Here is a 25,028-nt window from a genome sequence, read left to right on the forward strand (position 1 = left end):
TTACAATCCTCAAATTCAGCTTGAATAAAATGTCCCATTGTTTTCTTAGATCCACTGCTTAACTTTTTGTCGACAGAGGGAAGGACATGTGGAAGCGGACAGAACCAGAAGCGAGGCTTTCTTCATCTTCGTACTTTAAGATCACGCTGGTGTGACCCGGGAACGAGAGCCGGGCTCAGGGCCACGAGTCGCCCTGGCCAGCGAACTCCACTTCTTGAGAATCTAGACAGCCGCCTTGTAACAGCTTTGCTCCTTCCCCATCACCCAGAACCCGGGTCTTTTTTTATAAGTTTTGGTGAGACAGTTTAACCACCCTGAAACACAAACCGAGCCACAGGGCTTTCAACTTCCCACAGCGGCGTTCCCTCCCGCGAGATAGAGGGTGACACCGCGGAGGGGCCCCTGGACCACATGTGCTCCTGGGCTGGGGGCTCCTCCCCGCCGCCCTCTGCGGAGGGTGGGCCTGGGGAGCCCTGATGGTCCCGATGGCCCTGGGGATGTGCAGTGACATCAGCAGTTCCCCAGCCCGTGGCTTTCCCCAGCTGTGCTGTGAGCCCCAGGGTCAGTCTCCATGGGGTGCGGCTGGTCCCCAGGACGTGGCTTTTCCTGGGCTTTCACCCTGCAGGACATTAGTACCAGTGACCCTTGGCTGGGACACGTCTGAGGGCAGCTTCCCAGGCAGCCCTGGAGGGGCCTGTGGATGGGGTGCCCTGTCCCTTGGGCCCAGCCCCGGCAGGAAGGGGGAACAGGGCCGAGCCGGTCCCTCGCTGCTGGTCACGAGAAGGGGCGCTCCTGGGGCTTTCCCGCCCACCCTGCAGTAGGGGATTAGGGAGCGGGAGGGAGCGGAAGTAAGCCACCGAGACGCACGTGGATCCGGTCTCTCCTCTCTGCAGTGTTCTGCTCTCGGACACAGGATGTGCTGGTCACTGCTTGCAGCTGGCTTTCATCATCACTCATGCGGACACCACCTCCTTGTTACCAGGGGGAGTACAGGTACCAATCCTCTCAGCAGAGAGGGCCCGGCGGTCTGATTCTCGTTCCGCCGTGGAGGGTCTGTTAGAGCAACAGGCCTGTGCCTGCGGTGGCCTCAGGCTGACAGGTGACGTCGGGCCCAGGAGGAGAGGCCTTGTTCACAAGGGCCCGGCTCGGGCTGCGCGAGGAGGAGTAAGGGTGTCTGAGCCTGCGAACCGGCTTCTCTCCTTTCGCTGAGACACTCGTGGACAGGGGGCCCTGGGTGCCGGGTCCCAGCGTGGGAGGGTTAGGGGGCCACAGAAACGCCTCCTCCCGTGAGGTCGGCTGCAGGAGCCGCCCCCAGAGGAAAGTGTCAGAGGCACGGTCGGCGGGCGTCCTGTCCAAGTCATGTGCGCAGAGCAGTGCCTCCAGAGCCCGAGCTCAAGAGGAAGACGTTCAGCGAGAAGGTGGAGAAACGCCAAGTCCGGAAGGTGCCCCCGGCCGCACAAGCTGGGCCCTGGTGAGCTGGGCGGAGGCCAGGCAAGGAAAGCAGCAGCCGCGGGCGGTCGGACAAAGCCGGCCAGTCCCGGGGAAAGGTGACCGGCCCACGGCGGAGAGAGCGAGGACCAGGTGACTGAGCGATGCTCGCGGGACACCAGAGAGCCCCGCCCCAGCCATGGGGACAGCGGGAGGGGAGCGCAGGGGTGAGGGCAGGAAAGGAGGCCCAGTGGGAGGAAATCTTTGGCGGCCTCATGAAGAATGGGGGCACGGAACTCAACGGACGATCCTGCACAACCCTGACCATGTTTACCTTGGACACCTAACAGCTAAAGGCTAAGACTCCAGGTGAAAAGAACCGACACGGCCCAGGGGAATGCGATGGGCTGAGGGAGGAGGGGAGAACGGCCTCTGTGGCCCGGACTTCAGCCCACAGCGCCCTCCCGGCGGCCCGTGGCCCCCCAGGGCCCCGTCCGTCCTCAGTGCCCGCTGGGGCCGCCTCCGCACAGGCCAAGGAGGGGGCACGAGTGCTCATCTGTTCCCTGAGTCAGTACCAGGACATCTCCCAGGAACACCTTACGGGCCTGGGGGAAGCTGAGCGAGTGCATCTCATCCCAGAGTGGGCCAGGGCGGGGCGGGGGTGGGGTTGGGAGGGAGGGAGGCAGAGCCCCACGGTCACCATGGAAACAGGAGAGGGGGTGAGAGGACGGCCAGAGGCGGGAAAGCAACTCCAGGAGAGACCCCCGGCCTCGCGCCCCCTTGGAAGCTACAGGAGCGGCGGCTCAGTGCGAGGACGCTCTCGTTTTATTATAAACGACCAAACCAGGGCTTCCGCGTTCTTGGAAATCCTGCCCCGCCCACGATGACTGAGCTGAACGGTGTTGGCGCTGAGAGCCCTGGCTGGGCCAGCAAACAAGTTCCCGTCCACTGCCAGGCCCTCCGCTCCTTGTCACTCCGCCCCTTTCCCCAGAGCCGCCCCTTTATCAGTTGAGGAAGAGAATAAAAGCCACCGTGGACTCTGGACCTCAGGCCGAAGGCACGCGGGGGCGGGGGTGGGGGGTGTCCCTGCACTAACATAGAGGAAGCGCATCCTTGTCCAGGTGACGGTGTGGAAGCAGCCCCTGGAGAGTCCAGGTGACACGACGATCCTTCCTGGATCTCCGGTGACACACAAGCGACAGTTGATGCCGCAGGTCGGCACGTCGGCAAGGAAGTCACAATACCCACCCTCCCCCCGCGCCCCCATCTGTCTAACGATTCACTTGTTTGGGCCATTTCGAGATGTTGCTAAAAGCTTACTGGGCCCCTGGAGAAAACGGTGAAGATGGGAGCTGAGCAACCCCGTGCCCTCTGCTCACACCCAGGGGAGGGGGGCGTCTGATTCCTCATCTAACCGTGGCTTCCTTCTTCACTGACAGCACAACGCTGGCCTGAGAGCCTGACGTGTGCTCCACTAAACGGCGGTTATTTTAAAAATGAAAAGGTTAGCATTAGCAACAAGCAAAAAGAAGTGAGAAACTTCACAGCGCCTTAACCTTTTGGAAGATAAAACCGGCAACGCAACTCCGAACGCAAAGCTGAAGCTATAGTTGGCGCTTCCCAGGGATGAGGTCATCTGACTCCGGAGCAGCCCTACCTGCGGGCTGACAGCGGGAGCCATCTAGTGCCACACGATCTCCTTTTGCTTTAAGACAAATCAAAGAGGCAAACGCGAGATATAGCTCATCAGAACAGCTCGCGGGCTTGGAGCACCCTGACGCGTACCAGCTAAGGGAGCACCTGCTTCTCTGTCATTAGTGTAATTGTCAGCAATGCTTGTCCTGCCGATTTCTATTCAAAAAATTAATTTAAAATTCAGTTAAAACAAAAGCCTGGGATTGAGTCTAGGATGGACCAAAGGCTTGGATTTTCTGGTACAACACTACCTAATTAAGGTATATGATCTTAAGTCACGTCATGGCTTGAAAACATTGGCAAGCCTGTATCTTATCAGAAGGCACACAGGCTGGTGAGGCCCATTTCAGTTTGTGGCAGCAGGACGGACGTGAGCAGGTGTAGCCACGTGGGCTGGGCAGCGGGCGGCGTGGCAGAAGACCACGCATGCCCAGTGCCGTGGGGCCAGAGGACAGGGCGGGAGGAGTGTCAACACTGGTTACTCCAGAAATCAGGAAACAGCAGAAAATCCAGCAAGACCAGGAGAGCAGCGGCTCATCAGGGAAGCCTATACCTAAGAAGGAAGTCTTCCTGGCAAGGGAGAGCCGGACAACCCCATCCCTGCCTGCGATGAAGCAGCAGCAGCCTCTTCTCCTAAACTCGCCGCCCCCCCCCCCCCCGCAACCCCGCAAAGCCCTCCCGGGGAGAGGTCATCACCCACCGGTACTTACGTTCAATGAGAAAGAGAAAGCACACTATCCCCATGGCTGCCACGATGGCCCCAGGCACGACGAAGGACAGGCCCCAGCACGTGGACACCCAGTAGCCAGCGATCAAGGACCCCAGAATGTTGCCCACAGACGTGTGGGAATTCCAGACCCCCATGATCAAACCTCGCCTGCAACACAGCAAAACACAAGGGGGCAAATGATGTCTCGGGGCTTACACGGATCAGTACGTGAGGTTACAACAGTGCCTGCACAGCGTAAGAGCTGGTGGGGAAGTAAACAGGCAGCGCAACACACCACCTCTGCAAGGCTGGGGACCAGGGGTGTTCACGAGAGGACAGTATCTTCACTTACCTCCGGCTGCATAATTACATGTCTCTGAGCTTATTCATTCTATGACTAAAAGAAGAAAGAGGCCTTTTCCTAGAATTCTTGGAAGGCCCCAAATTTAAATTTGTGCCTTTGCAATCTAAATACGATCATTTGATGAAATACCCCATTAACCAAAGTTCACGTTGAAGAACCTGCCAGACGAACGAGGCTAAGTAAGGCTGGAGGAGTGAGTTTCCTGTTTTAGTTTCCCCATCTTGTGCGGCATCTTCGACCACTTCCTAACCGTGGGCCCGGCCGTGCTGCCTGTCACACAGACGTTACGATGGAATCTGACCGCAGTGAGGTAACCGGAGACTGGGTACAGCTCTGCTACCAGGCCCTGGGTGACCTGGACAGGTCACACTTCCCTGTGCCTTACAGTCCTGTGAAAATGTAGCTTCTGCTTCGAAAGGCCTGGGGCAAGGCCCTGACTGCATTTCTCCCAGCTTCCCGGGAGGCCAGGTGAGGCCCGGGCTGCTGGCTGGCTGCGCAGATGACCCAGACTCCACCCTGCCCACAACGGGGGTGGCATCTCCTGAAACAGAGGCCTGCCTGAATCTTAGACCCTCAAGACCCAGAGGTTTCAGTCATCTTATTTCATACAGTAGACTGACGTGTTTTTTTCTGTAATGAATCTAAAGAAAAACGGTCTGGTTTTCATCAGAATCTTCTGAAAACAAACGCTGCTGGAAGCAGGGCTGCCTTCCTTACCTCCCTTTGCCAAACCAGTTGCCGAGGCAGGTGACAACGCTGGGCCAGCCGGTGGTCTGTACCAGTCCGTTGACGATCTGTGACAGAGGGCAAAGGAAGAGACCGCTGAGGGGGGACACCCACACCCGCGAGCCTGGCCTCAGGGGTTTGGGCGCCCAGCGGGGACTCTCACAAAAGGAAGGGGCAGAACCCGATTCGATATGAGCCTCGACAGCCAGACGTGTATTTTAACAATATACGCATATATCTTACCACGAGAGTCGTACGTGCCTATTGTGAAAATTTTGGAGTAAGTAGAGAAAAAAAAGAAAAGAAAATCTCTTGCTCGGAGATGAACCACTGTCAACAGCTTGGGGCCAAGCTGTCCGTTCTCTTTCCAAGCTAAAACTTTATGCAAAGAGAAAAGCCCTCTCCTTTTTATAGAACTGTGATGATACCATAAGGGCGGCTTGTGAATTGCACGCTTTCCCTTCTTGTGTCACGAGGAAGGTACTGTTGCTAACCACCGAAGGGAGCAGAACCTTGACTAGTGCCTAGAGAAGTGATTTCTCCAACTTGCCAAGAGCGCCCCGAGCTCTTGTTTGAAGAAGGGATTCAGGAAGTGTATCAGCAACTGGCTCTGCCTTAGTCTCAGGGGCCTCAGGGCAGCCTCCTCCAACTGCCCCCGGGAAGGACCAGCCTCCAGAGGCCGACTGGGAGCCGCTGGTCCGGCCTCAGGGCCAGCCAGGCTCAGCCTTCCCTCCTGGAACGTGCTGGGACTCTGGGAAACAGGTTTTTTCCTTCTCTCCGATTTTCTGTATCACCATAAAGTGTGCATTGCTTTGGTAATGAAAACAGCCAAACTCTTTCGAGTCCTATGGTGAAAATTTTAAAAGCAAATTACACACGATGTGCTCTGATGACCTTGCCACATCTCCCTGGGCTGTGTCTGGGGAGCCTCGGAAGCTGAGCGTCATCGTTTCAAGTCATTTTCCATTTCTAGCTAATATTATCCACAGGGCTGTGGGGAGGGGCAGATCCAGGAGTTCCTGGAAGCACTGAGCCCCGCAGGAAGGGCCAGGCCGCATGCTCGTCTGGCCCTCACTCCCCTGCAGCACCCTTAGGCCCTGGCCTTTCCCCCGCCCCCTCCGCCCCCGCCCCCCGCTGACTGCCCCCCGACAATCCCCAAGTCCCCTCAACCTCCTCCCCTCCCCACGCCCCTCATTCCCCCAACCCCAGAGCGGTCAAGTCTGACCCAAGACAGAACATCTCAAATGAGCCCAAATTAAGGCAGAAGGACTCAGAAGGGCTTCATGCCTCAAGCCCCCTGCCGGGGTACCGACAAGTAGGATTCTTCAGGCGGCAACTCCTGAAACTAAGAAACACTTCCCGGCTGCTGGAATTTCAGAGCAGAGGAGAGAAAAGGGGCTGGATGTGCCAGCGCTGACCCTGGCCTCAGCCAGGACGCAGTGCTGCGCCCCCTCCCACCACCTGCCATGGCGCTGACCCTGACCTCAGCCAGGACGCAGTTCTGCGCCCCCTCCCGCCACCTGCCATGGCGCTGACCCTGGCCTCAGCCAGGATGCAGTGCTGCGCCCACTCCCGCCACCTGCCATGGCGCTGACCCTGGCCTCAGCCAGGACGCAGTGCTGCGCCCACTCCCGCCACCTGCCATGTCCTCTCCTGGCAGAACCTGGGACCCGTGACATTAACACCCCGTCCGGCTCATCACGGAAATCCCATACGTGGTGAGCCGTGGACCAGACCTTACCTGGGTCACCACGTAGAATCCAAAACTGTGGATGTTGTAGAAATACCCTACCCCAAACAGGGCAGTGAAAGCACCGCTGGCCACCATTCCAAAAGTCAGGTAATACCTAATGGGCAGGCGCTCCCCTATTATGCCACTGGGGACAGAGAAAACAGAAAGACAAATGTGAGAAGACAAACACACCCATGATGTAAATGGCCCAGCGACTCCCTGCTGGGTGCTTTCCTGCTCTGAGCTTTTAGAACTCGAAAGCACTCCAATTTCCAGTAAATTTTAATCACAATCATTTTTCAACGGAGCATTTATTAACCAGAAACTGGCAACACCTTTTAAGACTTTCTAACAAAAGTCACTGTCAAATAATAAAACTGAGACACTCTGACATATATGATGCCTGCCAATGAAAAAAACAAAACCAAAGCCTTGTCCTGCTGGCTAATCCTGTTTTATATAAACAACAGTCAGTGAACGTATATTTTTAAGAGAACCACGTTTAACTGTCGAACTGTAGACAAATACGAAAAGGGGTCCCCTGTGACCTTGAGCACGTCTCTTGGCCCTCGGGCTGGCATCAAGCCGCTGCATCGGCGGCCAGGCCAGAGGCGCTCTTGCCAACGACCCTCTGGCCACGAGCACCGTGATCTGGTTTAAAGACAGAGCCTTTTCCTTAAGGTAAAGTCTGAAACGTGGGGCAAAGCCTCCAGGCTCCCTCTGAACAGCAACGTGACGCCATGAAGAGCTCATCTCTCTGGAGAATTGCTTCCTAGAGCTGCCTGGGTGCTCCAACGAGATAAATTCGGTTAAGTGCCTGGCAAGGTAGTGGGTGCTCAACCAAACAGCTCCAGGGCTGCCGGGGAGGGTGAAAATCTCGTTTCATACGGGACATACATTCAACAGGCCTTTGCCACCATCACACCTCACTACCCAGTGCCATGTGAAATACGTCCTTCACTGCCTTGTAGGACACGGCACTGTGTCACACAGCTTGACACTGTGACTTAAGTGAATAAAGAGCTGGAGAACAACCACAAACGACTGTGAGCCTTCTGCAATCTCTACATACACTCTGTGGGTCTCGTTTCCTTCCACGTAATCATTCTAGGAGTCAGATAGATATGAAACGTAATGAAGGATGACGCCTGCCTGCCTGCCTGTGAACAGGACCCTGGGAACCAGCTCCAAAATTCTGGTCTTTCATCTCAAGAACAAATACCCCAGCGAGATCTTCCTTCAGAATTTACCAAAGAAAAAAAAAAAGATCAACCTAGTATCACGCAGATGAACTATTAAACACTAAAGCAGAGAAAGTAATTTAAAGTTGTAAACAGCATTCAGGTCCAATTTTAAGCTGAGTAGAAACTGATCACATACAAACTCGAGAGCATTCGAGAGCTAAAGGAATTATCCACTTCATCCTGCTGACTTCAGAGAAGCGGGGGCATGTCCCAGAGGAGCTGGCTGAGCTGCCCAAGGTCACGGAGTAAGTGCCAGAGTCAGACGGGCCTCCTGCAAGCTAGTACCATCGACCGGGGCTTACAAACGTCCTCTAGTCTTACTAGACCATATGGGACTCAACTTGGTCTCTATTTTCAAGTTTTAAAGAAAAGGCCTAACGGAATGGACAGCATTCCACGTCGTATCAGGCTCCTACAGGTAATAAAGGCCACGCCACACCTGCCTGAACCTGCCAGCGATGACCTGGGTTAGCGAAGGTGCCACCACGTCTGAGTTACCTGCCACGCTAACACCATCCATCTCACTAGCAACGTGTCACGATGTCCCTAAGAAGCCATGCGAGGAAGCATGCGAGGAAGCAGGGTACACCCTCATCCCCGTCACGAGGCCACTGTGGATTTCCCATTAGGTTATTATGAAATACATAATGCTATTTCACAATAAAATTATTTAATAAGAACCTTCGTTGGCGAGTTGCATGAAGAACGATCTTTGCCAATAAATAAGCAATAATGAAACCACTTTATTCAAACCAGGTTTCTTAGCCTCAGCACACTCGCATGTGGGGCCGGGTAATTCTTTGTGGCGAGGGGCTGTCTTGTGTCCTGTAGCGCACTTAGCGGCACCCCCGGTCTCTGCCCACTAGATGCCAGTAGCACCCCGTTCTCCAGCTGAGATGACCAACACTGTCTCCAGATATGGCTAAATGCTTCCCAGCAGACAACATCACTCCCAGCTGAGAACCACCTTTAACTAGTGTTTTCTAGTGACTGAGAAAAACACACTCCAACCTTGGGGTCTTTTTATATTATTGATGATTGGTGTCCAGTAAAACTGCGGTTTTTAGAACGTAAATATTTGACCGCAGGATGGAATGCGGCTGGCAGCCCGGTCGCAGCCCACGCCCTGAGGCGCCTGAGGCTTACGCTGTCCTTCTCCGCAGCTGGGCTCCCGTTCTGCGCTGCATCCGTGTTATGCATTCCGCACTCGGACAAGCCCTGCAGCTCCATGCAGATGTGCAAGTTCAACAAAGGGGCGACAGCCACTCCAGCAGCAGAAACCGCCTGTCTGGGTACCAGACACCAGACGGTCCTGAGCTGGGGACGGGGTCCAGGTCTCGGTGATAACACAGTCTGGGTGGATCTCAGGGAAGAAGGTAAACGTTTACAGGGATTCCAGAGATTCCCAAAGCTCTGAAACTCTGTGTCTCTGAACAAAGCCCTCTTTGGACTAAAGGCCTTAGTCCCTGTAAGTTTTGTTTTGTTTTTCCTGTTAAGCCTGGCTGGACTGACACAGTAGCAGTAGTTTTTAACCGGCCAACTGCACGTCCTGTTATTACCCACTAGTGTTTACCACCTCCCTAGGCCAATTCAGAACTGGATCAACAATGGGTTAACGGGGCTTCCCTGGTGGCGCAGTGGTTGAGAGTCCGCCTGTCGATGCAGGGGACACGGGTTCGTGCCCCAGTCCGGGAGGATCCCACGTGCCGCGGAGCGGCTGGGCCCGTGAGCCATGGCCGCTGAGCCTGCGCGTCCGGAGGCTGTGCTCCGCAACGGGAGAGGCCACAGCAGTGAGAGGCCCATGTACCGCAAAAAAAAAAGAATGGGCTAACGATCGTATGTAACAGGCACTGGGAACACAGCACGGGCCAGGCCCTGTTCTGAGCATTCTGCACGTATTAACTCAGTTAAACCTCACCACACTCCTGTGAGTTAGGAACTACTGTTTCCCCCATTTTGCGAAGGGGAAACTGAGGCCCAAGGAGGTGCGGTAACTTGTCCAAAGCCACCCAAGCGGGCCGTCAAGCCGGGATCGAATCCCAGCAACGTGCCTCTGGGGTCCACACCTCCCACCGCCAGGCAGGACGGCCTCTGGCACTCAGGGGAGGCTCTGTTCCGGCCTAGCGGGCCATCCAGGTGGACACGCCAAGCACCCGCTGTGGGAACTGCTCTGATGCCAGGCGGGGTTAGGAAAGAGACGGCGGCCCCTGAAACCAGAGAAGAGGAGGCTCTGCCGTGCTCACCGGGTGGGGAGCTGCCAGGGCCCTGCTCCTGAGAGACCGGGTCCCGGCAGGGCTCACGGTGCATCCAACCCCGGGGCCAGGAAAGCCGTCCGAGGACAGTCTGCCCGATCTGCAGGACACCCGGGCCGTGTGCTGGCTTCCACCTCACCCTTGTCTCTGAGGAGAGACCGGAGGACCAGCCACCTGCGGGCGGGGCCGCGTCTTCAGCCGTACCTGAGCTGCGCTCTGCACCCAGCGGACCACCTGGGTCTTGCAGTCTTAGCCAGACCTACCTCAGGTACATGCCAACAGCGTACGCACACAGGAAGGAGTAGTCCAGGGCGCCGAGCAGCTGCTGGAAGTTGTCCTGATCTACGTGGGGCGAAAAGCAACAGGAAAAGGAGGGTATTGTTTACTTTTCACTAAACACCAATTTATGGCCGGGAGAGGTACAATGACGTACGAGACCTCTGCTCTCTACGTCTGGGCGGCGTCCTCAGAAGGGAACACAGAAAATACAGCAACTGGAAATCAAGCCACCATGTTTCCAATAATCGCTACATAAACGTTACTCCCATCAGGTCAAATCCCCATTGCTGGCGGTGAGCTTGTGGGTTCTGTTCTGTTTCACATGTTACCCCGGCTTTGGTTCGGGCCCCCCAGGCCAGCCCCACACCACAGCTCTGAGATTGCTCTCTTCTCTCCACCCACAGCTTATTCTCTGTAAGTCCTAACTTCCAGCTTGGACAAATGCAACCTGCAGATGACCTGCAGCAGATCTGACCACTGAGCGACACCCCTGCACGCGGGCACGGGAAACGTGCAGCACCTGAAGGTGCGAGGCTGGTTTGCTGGGAGGAGAGGTTAGTTCGCACCTGGAAGCGCAGCTGCATCTGACAGCATCGTCACCGCTGCTGAGATCAGCCAGCCGGCGCGGGGACTGCCACCTGTGGAGGAGGCCCGCGGGGATGGCCAGCTTCAGTCACGGGACGAAAGCAGGGGCACGGACGGAGAACTCACCAAATGGGGCCCAGCCACAGTCGGTCCCGTTGTCTGGGAGCTGCTGAGCGGGGGTGTCCCCGGCTTTTGGGCTCTGGCTGTGGAATCCGACCTCCCCCTCATATGAAGCCGTGCAGTAGCTGTGCAGCTCACCCTGGGACATCCACGGGGAGGACAGAAGCCAGAGAGAGAGAGAGTGCACTCAGGTGGGGCTCAGCCGCCCCTCTCCTTACAGCTGTCCTAGGGTGACTGCGTTCTAGGGGGATACGGCACCTCTGGGGCGGTGTGTCTAGGGGACCCACAGAGTGCCTGCCAACGAGGACGGTTCCTCCAGCTCCCTAGCGGCCGTCTCCTCCTGAGCACAGACACAGCGGACACAGCCTGTACCGGGCCACCCAGAGACGACTGCTCAGAGCAGCCGGGCAGCATGGGGGCCCACCTGCCCAGAACGGAAGAAGGGATTCATCCTGCTGGACTTATATCATTGACTACAAGTTACAGGTCCACACGAGGACGAGGATGAATCTCGAAACAAAGTAAGCCTGACACAAAGGAGCACATATGGGAGGACTCTGTTTACGAAGCTCCGGAGGAGGGAAATGAATAAATCCAGGTGACGTTCATCACCTAGGGAAGGGAAACAGTGACGGGACCAGACCTTAACCTGCGTGATGATTTCCCGGGTGAGCGTGTAAACATTTGCTAGGCTAGACACCGCAGATCTGTGCACTTTACTATGTGCAAATCACATGTCAACCCCCACGACACCCCGCCCAAAACTAGCTCAAGGTGCTCCTTAAGGAGGCACCCACACTTCCAGAAGAGTGCCGCAGGGCAGCTGGGGCCGTCCTGGTATGGGGACCTGAGTAACAGGTGACTTAAAACACAAGGGGCAGCAGACAGGACTCCATGCGCCTGCGGTGCCACCACGTGTCCCCTCCCAGGTGGCCCCCGGCTCCCACTTCTCCCCTGCTGGGCGCTTTCTGGGGTTTCCGCTACACGGGGCTCAGATGAACCAATCCATCAGGTGTGAGCGAGGGCAGAAAGGAGGCGTCCTCAAGGTCAAGGAGGTGGCCCTCAGGGGAGCAGAGGTCCTGAAGGGGCGGCCTTTAGTGAGCTGCGACCTGAGAGAGGCTGGGCCTGGGGGGCTGTGAGGAAGGCTGGCCCCGGAAGGAGCATCTACCCCGGGGTCAAGACACAGGGCAGCGGGCAGGGAGCTGCACCCCAGTCCACCAGTGCGGGGGGCAGCCAGGAGGCCTGTCCACCCCCTTCGCGTTGTGGGTACCCCGCCTCTTCAGGAGGGGTCACTAAAGAGGCCGATCTCCTTTAAAAGGCCGCCTTGCTAGGGCTGTGGTCAGCCACGGCGGGATACCTGATTTTACACGGACACGTGCCCCCGAGACCCGGCCTGGCACACGGGACCCAGCCACTCTGTGGTTACGTGGCTTTGTCATCATCCCTGGGCTGCTCTGCTGTAATTTAAACACAAGGTTCCGCTAAAACTAGCCGAGGTTCCGCTTTCCAAACTCAAAGTAACACTCTGCAGACAGCTTTCCTCCGCCGAGCTCCCACTCCCCGGTGGTGGAGGCCGGGCGCTGCCATCCTGGGATCCTCCGAGCCCCTTCCCTGCCCGCCTGAGAAACTGCGGACGTGGCTGTGAATTTGGGACGGGGACACGGGGGAGCCCTGCCTCTCTGCATAAAGCTGGATTGCCAGCACTTCCCCACCCGCCTGATGTGATCATTTCCTTCTCCTCTTTGCCTTCAGAAGTCAGGGGCGTCCGCCCACCTTTCTCTGCTGCTTCTCTTGGAAGCCAGCCGGGCCTGCAGGCACCACGGATGCTGTCCATTCACCTTTCAGTAAGGGAGCCACAGGCAGGACACAAGGACCCCCATGGGCTGAGGGGGACCCTCGAGCGGGGCTGGCGTGGGGTTCCTAACACACGCCTTACACGGAAGCCTGGGAAGAGGACCATTATGGACGAGGCTCCCACTGGCAGGTCCACATCCTCCTTCACCATGCACGGGGGATATAAAGGATTAGAAATCATCCCTTTTTGTTGCATTAACAAGCAGAAGAGGTTTTCTGTTTTGGTTTGTCCCGGGATGAGAGGTACCGGTCAGGGAGACGGGCTCCGAGCCGGGATCCTGGTGCTGCTGTCCCAGTTTCCAACCTCGGCTGGCTCACGGGGACTCCCCACAGCCTCTTAAGAAGCCGGCACAGCACGGCCCGTCGGCACTGCTGTAAAGACGGGCATGTGGAGGTGTGTGCAGAGAGCTCCTCTCCGGGTCCCTCGCCCAGAAAGGCTCAGCGACTGGCAGCTGTGTGTTTGGGGTCCACCCACACAGGGGCACCCCAGGGCCTGCAGCTGGCCCTAATCTCATTCAGCTCCCTTCTCTCCCCAGACCTCCTCCTTCATATGAGAAATGCAATCTCCAGCCCACCCCGCTGAGAAGCTGAAGCAAAAGCAATAAAAGGCTTGACATTACTTGAGCATAAAGAGTTCTGAGGATATTAAACGACCACATGTTAGCTTTTAATAAGACTCTGCCGTATTTTAACTTTCCAATGAGTTTTATTCCCCAAACCTGGTGTTTGCAGGAAAATTAAGGATTAATGAAACTAAGATAAACTTAGTTTGTCAGAAAGAAAACTCACCAGGTGAACTGATCCTTACCATGATATAAAATCATTTTGGGGGTGGGGAGCTAGTCCTTTGCTTTCATAAAAGCAGTCTCCTTTGCAAATTTCTTACACATGTGCCTTTCAACAGATAACACATAAACTGGCTCTGTGGCGCAATGGGTGGCGCAATGGATAACGCATTGGACTTCTAGCAGGCCTCGTGTGGTTATATCAACAGATAACACATAAAATGAATCAAAATACACCAGGCAGTGATTAAAAGTCGATCATTCAAAAGACAATGTGGCAGCCGAGAAATACGGCTGTGAAACGCCAAGGGGGAAGAGCAGAATGGAACATTCCAGGTGCACGGGGCTCCTAAGTGTTTAGAAATGTCTGTGTAATACACAAAGGAACGGCACCAACACAATAAACCGCAAGACGCCAGAGTGATGGGAAGGTGGGCGGGGGGTGGGGTGGGTGGGTGGGGAGTGAGAGAAGACAGGTGTGGACATCATGGAAGGATGCAGAAAACAGCCATGACGTCACGAAGCACCATGTGGGGGGGAGGGGCAGAGACACGGGGGTGTGCACTTACCTCCCACCTACAGATCCCCTCTCTAGCGTCCTCCACCCCCAGCACTGGGCAGCTGGAGCTGCAGGAGACATGTTCCCCGTAAGCTCCACACACGCCGGCCCGTGCAGTCCCTTAGGCGCCAATGTATTTACATAAATGTACATTAATGAAGACTCTACGCGCTAAACTCTGAACTTGAGCAGTTTCACCCTGAGAAACTCTTCATGCGCTCATTCATTCCAAAAACATGGGCTCTTCGGTTCTCTGGCCAAGGCTACAGCGAGCTGCTCGTTGCCTGTGGGAGTGGGGAAGGGGTCCAGAAGATGCTGAGAGGGGCAGGAGACTGAGAGCCGGGGATTCGGGCCTCATCAGGAGGAGGGGGGCTGTGTCAGCTTCACTTCACCTCTGAACGACACACGGAGTGTCGTGGGTGCGCACGTACGTGCATGCGTGTGTCCATAATCTATACAGAATGTATATGTGTAGTAAATTTTCTAGGGTTCATTAGGTTGTGTGGGTCCTTTTATTTTAACTAGTCCTTTAGACTCCTTTTATAAAGCTCTCGGTTAAAAGAACTCTCCAAAGCATTATGCAAAAGAAGTCCTAGAAGCGAAATGAAAGCTCTGGCGCCCGCTATGCTCTGAAGGCTGGTGTTCCCACCAAATTCACGTGTTGAAACCTAACCCCCGAGGTGATGGTACTAGGAGGTAGGGCCTTTAGCAGGTGATTAGGTCATGAGGGTGGAGCCCTCATGAATGGGATTAGTGCTCTTTTAAACAGACCCCAGAGAGCTCCTCAACCTTCCACCAAGTAAAGCTACAAGGAAGCGGCCGTGTGCAAGCTGGAAGAGGGCCCTCACCAGAAACTGACCCTGCTGCACCCACCCTGACCTGGGATGTCCAGCCTTCAGAACTGTGAGCAACAAATGTCTGCTGGCTACAGCCACCCAGTGGATGGTATTTTGTTACGGCAGCAAGAGTGGATGAGACAGCGCTCAAAACAGGAAGAACAGACAACCTGGGCCCCAGCACCCAGGAGGTGGTCAGTGCACAGGAGCCACGTGAAAATGGACCAGACACACGCCTGCATATGCAAAGGTACACCCACTCACAAAGGTGTACAGAAGTACACAGGGAAGCTTTCGGGTCACTGTCTTTTTTTTTTAAATGGGATCATTCTACACGGACTTATGTCCACCTTGACTCTTCTGACTCAAAAATACCTGCTGGGAATCTTTCTGAGTCGACTGGTTTGGCTCCAATGAATTCTTTTAAGTGGTTGCACATATCGGAATATGGGTGTGCCACAATTTATCCACACTTTCAGCTGCTGAGTAAGTTCACAGAATAGCCACGTTTTATTTCTTTCCTTTAAAAAAAAAATTGCAGACAATGCTACAAAAAAGATGCCTATGCAAATACTCCTAAGGGCTGGCGCTTCCATTCTTATGGACAAGATTCCCAGAAGCAGGACTGAAGGACAAGCGTTTTTAATTTCAACAGGTGTTACCCAGATGCTTTCCAAAAGGCCGTAACACTTCACATCTCTATCACCCGTACCTGAAAGTCTTCTCCCGCCATCACTGCCAGCAACAGGGGCTATTACTCTTTTAGGGGTTTTGCCACTTTGTGGGTATAAAGTGGTATATCCCTATATCCCTTGTCTGTGAACTGCCTCTTCACCCCCTCCGTCCATCATTCCTTTGGATTTCCCAACTTCATATCCCTAAGAGGGACATCATCTTGTTCTTGGAGTTTTACTTTTAATTTTTTACATTTAAATCTTTAATCCATCCATCTATTCTTTATAAGATAGGGGTTCAACTTTATTTCTTCCAGATGAATCTGCAGTTGTGTCAACACCATTTATTAGATGAACTATACTTTTCCCGTCACCTCTGTCAGCCATTCTACTGTATGTTTCCACAGTATTTTCTATATTTTTCTACGCGCCTCTTTGTCTATCCTCATGCAATACCATAATAATTTGATTATAGTAGCTTAAAAAATGTTCCCTTTTCCACACTTTCCTTGGTAATTAATTCTTGGTCATTCTTTTCACATAAACTCTAAGATTATTTTATTCAGTTAAAAAAGACATTGCTGAGATTTTCATTGGGGTTGTGTCCTATTTAAATACGAATACTGGGAATGGTAGAACTTTCCAGATAGCAAGTTTCCCACCCAAAGCCAAGGTACGCACTTCCAGCCTTTCAGGCTTTGTTTTCTGTCCGCCACTGAGGATTTCACGGCTTTCTTTTCCTGGGTCCCGTGTGTGCAGAGAGGGCTGGACATTCACACTCAGACCGGTCAATGTGACGGCTCCCCTCGGGGACCTTGGATCCCCTGCAGCTCAGGCCCTCCCCGAGAACCCTCTGCTTTCAGGCTTTTGTTCTGGCCCAGCCCGGGGGTGGGGGGCCAGGGAAGAGCCCCCCAGAGTGTCCCTCGGGCAGTGTGCAGGCCCCACCTGTCCATCGGCCTCCAGTTAAGAGGCAGGGCTAGTACTGGAGCCGCTCTCAGAAGACAGCGGGGTTGTAACCCCACCTCCTCCCAGCCCTGTTTTCATCACTGTCACTTATTTTTCCTTTTTGCTATACACGAAAATCAGAGAAAAACGAAAGGTTTCATCAGTGGTTAAACTAAGTCTAAACAGAGTAGCCTCGTGCCACCACGACATGTCACGTCCCTGGAAGTGACATTAAAGAATACGAATCACTTTAGGATTCATCACCCCTGGCGATCAGTTCCAGGTGCGCAAATGTATTTTAATTTCGTTTTGCTCATGATGTGCTAATAAATGTAGGTTACAGATAATTCAGGCTGTTCCCGGGTCAACAGCACCGTTACTACTTCTAGTTTTATAAATAAGATGAGCTAAATACAGCACAAGGCATTGCAAAGTAACTTATCGTATGGAGTGTGACATCTGATCTATCTCAGAAGGCAAAGAAGCCCCGGGGTTCTGCGTTAGGCCAATCCACACATCCAGGCACGTCTAAGGTGCTAAGTCAGACAACCTGCGTGTTGAAGAAAATCTGGGTGTGATGCTGCGACTGTACCCAGCTTCTTACACCTGCCCTAGAGACCCGTGGCAGGGAGGGTAAGGGCAGGGACCCTGGAGTCAGCCCGACCCTGTGGAATTCACTTGAGGTGGCCCTGGCCTGCCCAGAGGAATTAGGCCCCTGAGTCTCAGTTTCCTCAAAAGGACACGCACAGGACGGCCGTGACGATGAGATTAAATAAGGGAGGCACGTACCTTGTCAGGCGCGGGGCTCAGCCAGCGGCAGTCACCGTGACTGATGAAAACTTAACTAAGAGCCGGACCCCTCATCACTAAGCCCCAAGCCCCCGACGGGGAAGCCGCGAGAGTGGCCTGGAACAATGCCGCATCCCTTCCTGGCTAAATGGGGACCCTCGTGGCCACCAGAAGGAGACCCTCCAGTGGCCAGCCCCCCTCAGCATGCTGCCTCGGTCCCAACACGGGCCCCGCGCCTGCCAGGCTGCTGCTGCACCGCGACGCCCCCAGCAGGCCAGGACTGGCCCCAGGACCCTCGCCCGGCCTTGCAGGATCCATCGGAGCCGCAGGAAGGCTCCCGACCCCGCCGGCTCCTTCAGTTCTAGGCACTCCCTCAGGTCCCTTCAACGGTCTCCTCCCTTTTCATAACTTGCCTTTCTCTTGAGTCATTTGTGTACTTCCCTAACCAGGAAGGCAGGAATTAGTAGTATTTAAGTTGACAGGGGCGGGTTGGTCCTTGGTACTGATATTAGAGACACTGGTCAAGTGGAGGACGGCCCACCCTCTCCTGTCCCATCCTTTGCTCTGTTTTGAAAACTGCATTATAAAAGGTCTGCAAAGATTGCCATAGTTATTCAAACTTCGTACATTAAAAAAGGGAGAAGTTTGCAAGCGACCGGAAGGGCCAGGGAAATGCCTGCTTACTAGGGGTCGAGGAATTCTAGGGTCCTTGGAGTAGAGGGATGGTGTTTCACGCCCACTGGGAGTTGCTGGAGACCGGGGAACACAGAACCGTCCAGAGAAGCAACAGCCTCGGCACTGCCTCTGCCACCGGCCGGGAGCGCGAGACGACAGCTGTCCAGCAGTCGGCCCCTCCTCCCCCCGACCCGGGGAGCAGAGGAGGCAGGACTACAAAGGTCAGTGGAGTCACAGTCCTGGACCTGCGTCCCGGCCAAAGAGGAGAAAGTGACGGAGGGGTAGTCGGGCTGTAAATGAACTACCTTTGGCCCTGGACGATTTCCTCGTCCCTTCTATGATAAAGGCTCAGCAGCCATTCAAGCCAGCTGACGGTCTGCAGGCAAAATGACGTCATTCCAGTGAGAGTAAGAAAACGACTCTGCTTTTCCCCAGGTTACAACTGGCTACTACGTAGGACTGTCTCCTTTAATCTTCTTTTCCCCAAGTCGAGTTAAATGCCTGCTTAATAACTTCCTGCCCACCCATCACTCACACAGGAACTCAGTGTTCTAAGAATAATGGAGAAACACCACCACTGCCAGACTTAGGATCAAAGGCTAATGACCGTAGAAGCAATCTGGGGAACATTTTTAGACTGGATATATTCGGAGGGAAAGTTCACACAAGACAGAATAGATATGTAATTAAGCTTTAGAATTCTGGGACAGTCAACGAATATAACCGAAAGTATACCACCTCTGAAATTATAAATCCCAAAACCATTTTAAAGCTATTAATTTCAGAAAAGAGAAACTAAAAACCAAAGCAGCAAAGTACCTTGCTTCTCAACAATCCATTTTCTCCATTTATCTTACTGCTCTCCCCCAAACTCCCCTTCCCCCCAACCGGCTCACTAGTTCCTTACAGAGATTACAGGCAGGAAATGACATCGGGTGCTGTTAATGATTTCTTACCTTAACTATGCTGATAGGCTTTCGAGATAAGTGAAAACTTGCATACAGCAAAAATGTCAAAATAAAAATGAAGGCTCTGTACCTGAAACACAAAACAGTGGCAGGGATGACATAAAATAATATAAGATGCCGTATGATCCAGCAACCCCACTCCTGGGCGTACACCCAGACAAAACCGTAATTCGAAAAGATACATGCACCTTCTGTTTGTTCACAGCAGCACTAGTTACAATAGCCAAGACGTGGAAACAGCCTCAACGCCCATCGACAGGTGAATGGATAAACGAGATGTGGTGCGTATATGCAATGGAGTATTACCCATCCCTAAGACAGAATGTAACAATGCCGTTTGCAGCAACATGGATGGGCCTAGAGATGATCATACGAAGTGAAGTGAGTCAGAAGGCGAAAGACAAATACCATATGCTATCACTTATATGTGGAATCTAAAATATGACACAAGTGAACCTATCTGCAAAACAGAAACAGACTCACAGACATAGAGAACAGACTTGTGGTTGCCGAGGGGGAGGGAAGCGGACGGGAGGGCTGGACTGGGAGTTTGGGATCAGTAGATGCAAACTACTACATAGAGAATGGATAGACAACAAGGTCCTACTGTAGGGCACAGGCAACTATAGTCAATATCCTGGGATAATCCATGATGGAAAAGAATATGAAAATGAACATATACATGTATAACGAACACACACATGTATCACTTTGCCGTACCGCAGAAATTAAACACAACCTTGTAAACCAACCATACTTCAATTAAAAAAAAAAAGGTGCATTAAGAATCCATTGCAACGGGATTCTTAAATTTCCTTATGCTGTATTTTTTTTACTTAGTCCTACATCAAAGATCAATCCTGTTTATAACACCCCTACAATATTTTAAAAATGTGCCACTTTTACTTTGTTAATTGAAACTATTTAAACCATCATGAGAAAAACTAACCAAAGAGAAACCTGGGACACAGATGTACACATGGGTTTACAAAGCAGACAAAAAGGAATGATGATTTAGTGCGTAACGGAATCAACTGCAAGCGACTTATAAGCCCGCTACCCTGGGCATTTAAGATCATATTTATTTTTTACTTTTTAGAAGGACACAGCAAGGCGGAAATATAACTATTTCACCGGCCTCAGTGAGAACAACTCAGTGACGCTGACAAGCTATGAATAAGGCCAACGGCATAAAAACTAGTGGCCCAAAGCCCTGCTGCTGCGCTTGGTTTATGAGAAAAGCAGTTCGAGAGGAAGTGCTGAGGTGTATGGAGACTACAGACAAGAAGATACTTTAGCAAGAAGTCTAAATGTGGTTCTAAATGTTTGAACCACCCTATAGAAAAGCGGCCCTTCGGGGAAGACAACGGGTCAGGAGGATAAAGTCCTTGGGGCCCCTACCCCTGAAGAACCCGTCCTGTTCTGGTCTGCAAAGGCCAATCACCTTCCAACTGCGTGCGGGCTTAAACCCGTAATGACCCAAGGCGGAGGCAGGGGCGACAGAACAGACAGGGGCCGCAGGGGGGGCCACGGCCCCCGGGGAGGCGGCTCATTCAAGGCCCTCGATGAGGAGAGGACCTTCCTCCTGTCTCCCACCCACGTTTCCAATGTTGTGATTTACTTCTCAAGGGTAGCTTTCTGGACTAACACGAAGACTCCTGAGGGCGTCTGGCTCCCTGGCCACCAGAAAAGGCAGGAGTCAAATAAATATTGCCAGCGTTTTAACAAAAGGTCATATTTCAGGTGGGAAAAAGGCTTGGTAGTACCGTGGGACTCAAACCGTCAACCTCCGGAACACCTGCGCTTAGCGAGGGCACAGCACGCCCACTTCATCAAGGAAACACTGACTGATGGTTTTCCTGGGACTTTTCTCTTCCAGCCCCTGCCAATGAGCAGGTAGGAAAAAAGTGAAACTAAAACCCAGTGAGTGTGTCGTCTATCGCAAAGAACACAGACTATGCAAGTACAGTGGACCTGTGACAAAAGTCTAGGCTTTTGTCCTCGTGTTTCTGAAAGTCATCCATTTTGGTAGGGGGTGGAGGTCTCTCAACTCCTTGCTGGAAGCTCTCCGCATCCCACCCCCTGCTCCTCTGCACCACTTATGAAGGTTCTAGGCCACTGGAACTTTCAACACCCGAATTTCCAGCCCATAGCTAGACCCATTGGTTGCTTGATGCCCACTTGCTAGGGCTAGTGTGGACTGTGGGGGACCCCGATCGGCCCCCATCTGGGTACAGAGCTCCCTTTTCCCATCTCCACAAGGAGTAAGAAAATACTCAGTCTGAGTTACCTCCAGCCCCTCCCAAATCAGAGTCTGAGAGGATTTGGAGCCCTCAAGGATGCTACACACAACCAGCTTACAGGTGTGCCATTGGCCAGGAGACTCTGAATTTCATCATCACCCAGCTCACAAGGATTTGGAAAGAGCAGGTCTACTTAAATGGGCCTTGGGGGGGCTTCCCTGGTGGCGCAGTGGTTAGGAATCCACCTGCCAATGCAGCGACACGGGTTCGAGCCCTGGTCCGGGAAGATCCCACACATCGCGGAGCAACTGAGCCCGTGCACCACAACTACTGAGCCTGTGCTCTAGAGCCCGTGAGCCACAACTACTGAGCCCGCAAGCCACAACTACTGAGCCGTCGTGCCACAACTACTGAAGCCCGCGTGCCTAGAGCCCGTGCTCCACAACAAGAGAAGCCACCGCAATGAGAAGCCCGCGCACCACAACGAAGAGTAGCCCCCACTCGCCGCCAACTAGAGAAAGCCCGTGCACAGCAACAAAGACCCAAAGCAGCCAAAAATCAAATAAATAAATTTAAAAGGAAAATGGGCCTCAGGTTCATGGTCTCCACTCTCTACCCAGAACATTCCACTTATAAATATTCTAGTTTTATTAAGTGCATTTAATATATTTATTAAATAGAATAAATAAACCCCGAAATAACGAGCTCGTCCATATGCCTCGATCAGGTCTGAAGACCCCTGGGGCCCTAACACACCTGCATTCGTTCCTAGGCTGTCAAGCTGTCCAGGTTATTGGAACCCAGCAGCCATTCCCGGGCCCTCGCCTTCTTGTCTAGCGGGCGGTCTTGCATGGGATGCTCACCTGCCCAGAGCCTGCAGGGGTGGAAGTGGTTCCCATGACCGCCCCGTGCTGGGGGATGCCACACGCTGGAGCACAACCATGAAAGCCCCGAGAACACCGAGGGCTACAGAGTGGAGAACCTGCCTCCAGACATTTTCAGTTCAGTTTTGGGTGGAGGTGAAACACCTTGATGAATCAGGTCCTTTGGGAAGAGTACTGGCCTGCCAGTTAGCAGGGTTCTCGGAGGGAACCTGCTCTGCAGAATCAGGGCAAAGGGTCAACCTACCCTGCAAACCGGGAGTTTCCTAGACACACACAGAATGTATGTCGCCTAAAGAGGAACCCGATCTTTCATTTCGCCAGGATCAGGCCAACTCTACTCCCTCTGTTTTCAAATCCTTCCTCTCTCCTTCCTCATCTTATTACGTAGCATTTGAGGAGAGGGGAAGACCCAGCAGCTAGAGGCTGAGCTTTCCACTTCTGGAAGGCCTAAACACAGCCCCACTGGTCACTTTTAAACCACTGTGGGGCTGGTGCCTTCCTAGCGGCCATGGCAATACCCCCGTCCGGGCGAGCGAGCAGACTTTTTACTTCTGCAGGGTTATCCTGGGTTATGGGGATTAAACAATCCTCCAGAAGCCCTTTCTCATTTTGTAATTCTATCCTCGTCCACCCTCTTCCTTTATCACTTGTGAAGCAAGGACTTTGGATGATATTTGTTTCCTTTTATCCATCTTGCAGTGGGTTGAATACTGTCCCCCCAAAAATTGATGTCCACCATAAATTTTAGAATGTGGCCTCATTTGGAAATCGGGTCTTGCAGAGGTTAATTAGTTACGTTGAGGTCATACTTAACTCACGTACGACCTAAAATCCACTAAGATCCTAAATCCAGCTCCGTGTCCTTATAAAAGGCCAGGGGGAGACACAGAGACAGACAGGGAGGAAGGCCACGTGGTGATGCAGGTAGAGCTGGACAAGGAAAACTAGGACCGCCAGCAGCCGCCAGAAACGGGAAGAGGCAAGGAAGCGTGCTTCCCTTGAGCCTTCCATGGGAGTATGGCCCTACCGACACCTTGATCTCAGACATCTGCCTTCCAGAACCACGAGAAAATTAATTTCTGTTCTTTTTTTTTTTTTTCTTTTTTTTGTGGTACGCGAGCCTCTCACTGCTGTGGCCTCTCCCATTGCGGAGCACAGGCTCCGGACGCGCAGGCTCAGCGGCCATGGCTCACGGGCCCAGCCGCTCCGCAGCATGTGGGATCTTCCCGGACCGGGGCACAAACCCGCGTCCCCTGCATCGGCAGGCGGACTCCCAACCACTGCGCCACCAGGGAAGCCCCAATTTCTGTTCTTTTAAGCCACCCAGTTTGTGGACTTGTTATAGCGGCGCCAGGATACGAATATAATCCGATGCTTCAATTTCTGCTTTGTGTTACATTTAGGCTTATGAATATTAAGCAAATACAATTAAAAATGAATTATTTAAACCTTTACTTCATCAGTGTTCCACTTACCTTCTGTAACAATGATAGCATTCTCTGTATGCACCAATACTACAAGAATAGTGTTTGGGTTAACCCCAAGTTTCTAGCAAAAAAAGCCTATCTCAGCGAGGCACCTTCAAAGCTTCCTCAGCGATGTTCTAGAATGCTGCAGGCATTCCCAGACAATTCAGAGACTCGAGGGAGAATATTGTTGCCTTACCTGAGTGTTATTTATCTCGGTCATATGCAAATAAGTAAAAAGTTCTTTAGACGAGTCACTGAACGGTATCGTTTGGCACAGAAATTAGTAAGCAGACATCCCTCATTTGGGAACAAGGAAACGAGGCCTACCGTGTCTCTCCAGAGCACCCTCAAGGAGGGCCACGACGTCAGTGACGTTATCACTGACCGCCTGGTTTAGGGGCTTTCTGCGTGGTCGCCCCTCAGAGGAGCTACAGTTTTTCCCTCTAGTAGTCAATAAGGAGTTTGTGGGTACGTACTTTGAGGTTACCTAGATATCCTGTTCCTCCAACCTTCCCCCCGTCGTGTGTGTCCATCGATGATCCTTGCCTAAGCCAAGCAGCCCTGATGGTTTCAGGGGGCGACGCTCCAGCGTGGACGCTCCTGCCCTACTTAGCGGCTGGCGTTGTACCGCAGGAAGGAGCTTTCCTTCCTCCCATTTATGCGTTATTTAGTTAGAGCAGAATGGACTCACTGGATGCTTGTTTTATTCAATGGGCTATAATCCATTACTGGTATCGTTTATTTCAAATCTCATCCCAGATTGGGCCAGTGAGCGCCCCTTCATTTTTAAGCACTTCCTTATTTCTTGGCACAAGATATTCCAGGCTCATCTCACTTTCTCTGCCCAGTGCTGACCCAGCCTCCAAGGATGCCTGACTGGCTCCTTCGGTGGAAAACGTTACAGAGAAACTGAGATGCAGCACCGGGTGTGCTCACTGCTGCCGGGTGTTACTGTTCCCAGGGCCCCTCAGCGGGCAGAGAGAGGGCATTTTACATACACACACACACGACACCCCCCCATACATACACACCACACACACACACCTACTACATACACACACACCACACACACACACATTTCTCCCCCTACTTCCTCTCCAGTTCTTCTTGATATCTTTAATTCCAACCCAACACCACATGGTTCATTCTGTCCCTCCTCCCCCGCCACCAATATTCGTAACTCCTTTACCATCAGCGAGAAGCTGTCTCTCTT

General features: G+C 53.1%; 1 protein-coding gene across 2 annotated transcripts in view; it reads right to left on the bottom strand.

The window, feature by feature from the left end:
• The window catches only part of SLC37A1 (solute carrier family 37 member 1), a 67,072-nt gene that overhangs the window by 32,173 nt on the left and 9,871 nt on the right, over positions 1-25,028 (bottom strand). For both annotated transcript variants that reach the window (XM_060010276.1, XM_060010277.1), the window contains exons 3-8: positions 19,208-19,289; positions 11,141-11,273; positions 10,414-10,492; positions 6,664-6,799; positions 4,914-4,990; positions 3,834-4,000 (exon numbers count right to left, since the gene is read on the bottom strand). In XM_060010276.1, the coding sequence (XP_059866259.1) occupies positions 3,834-4,000; positions 4,914-4,990; positions 6,664-6,799; positions 10,414-10,492; positions 11,141-11,273; positions 19,208-19,289 (674 nt within the window). The remainder of the gene's footprint in view (positions 1-3,833; positions 4,001-4,913; positions 4,991-6,663; positions 6,800-10,413; positions 10,493-11,140; positions 11,274-19,207; positions 19,290-25,028) is intronic.

Source organism: Delphinus delphis, chromosome 4, assembly GCF_949987515.2.
Source record: "Delphinus delphis chromosome 4, mDelDel1.2, whole genome shotgun sequence".
Lineage (NCBI taxonomy): Eukaryota > Metazoa > Chordata > Mammalia > Artiodactyla > Delphinidae > Delphinus > Delphinus delphis.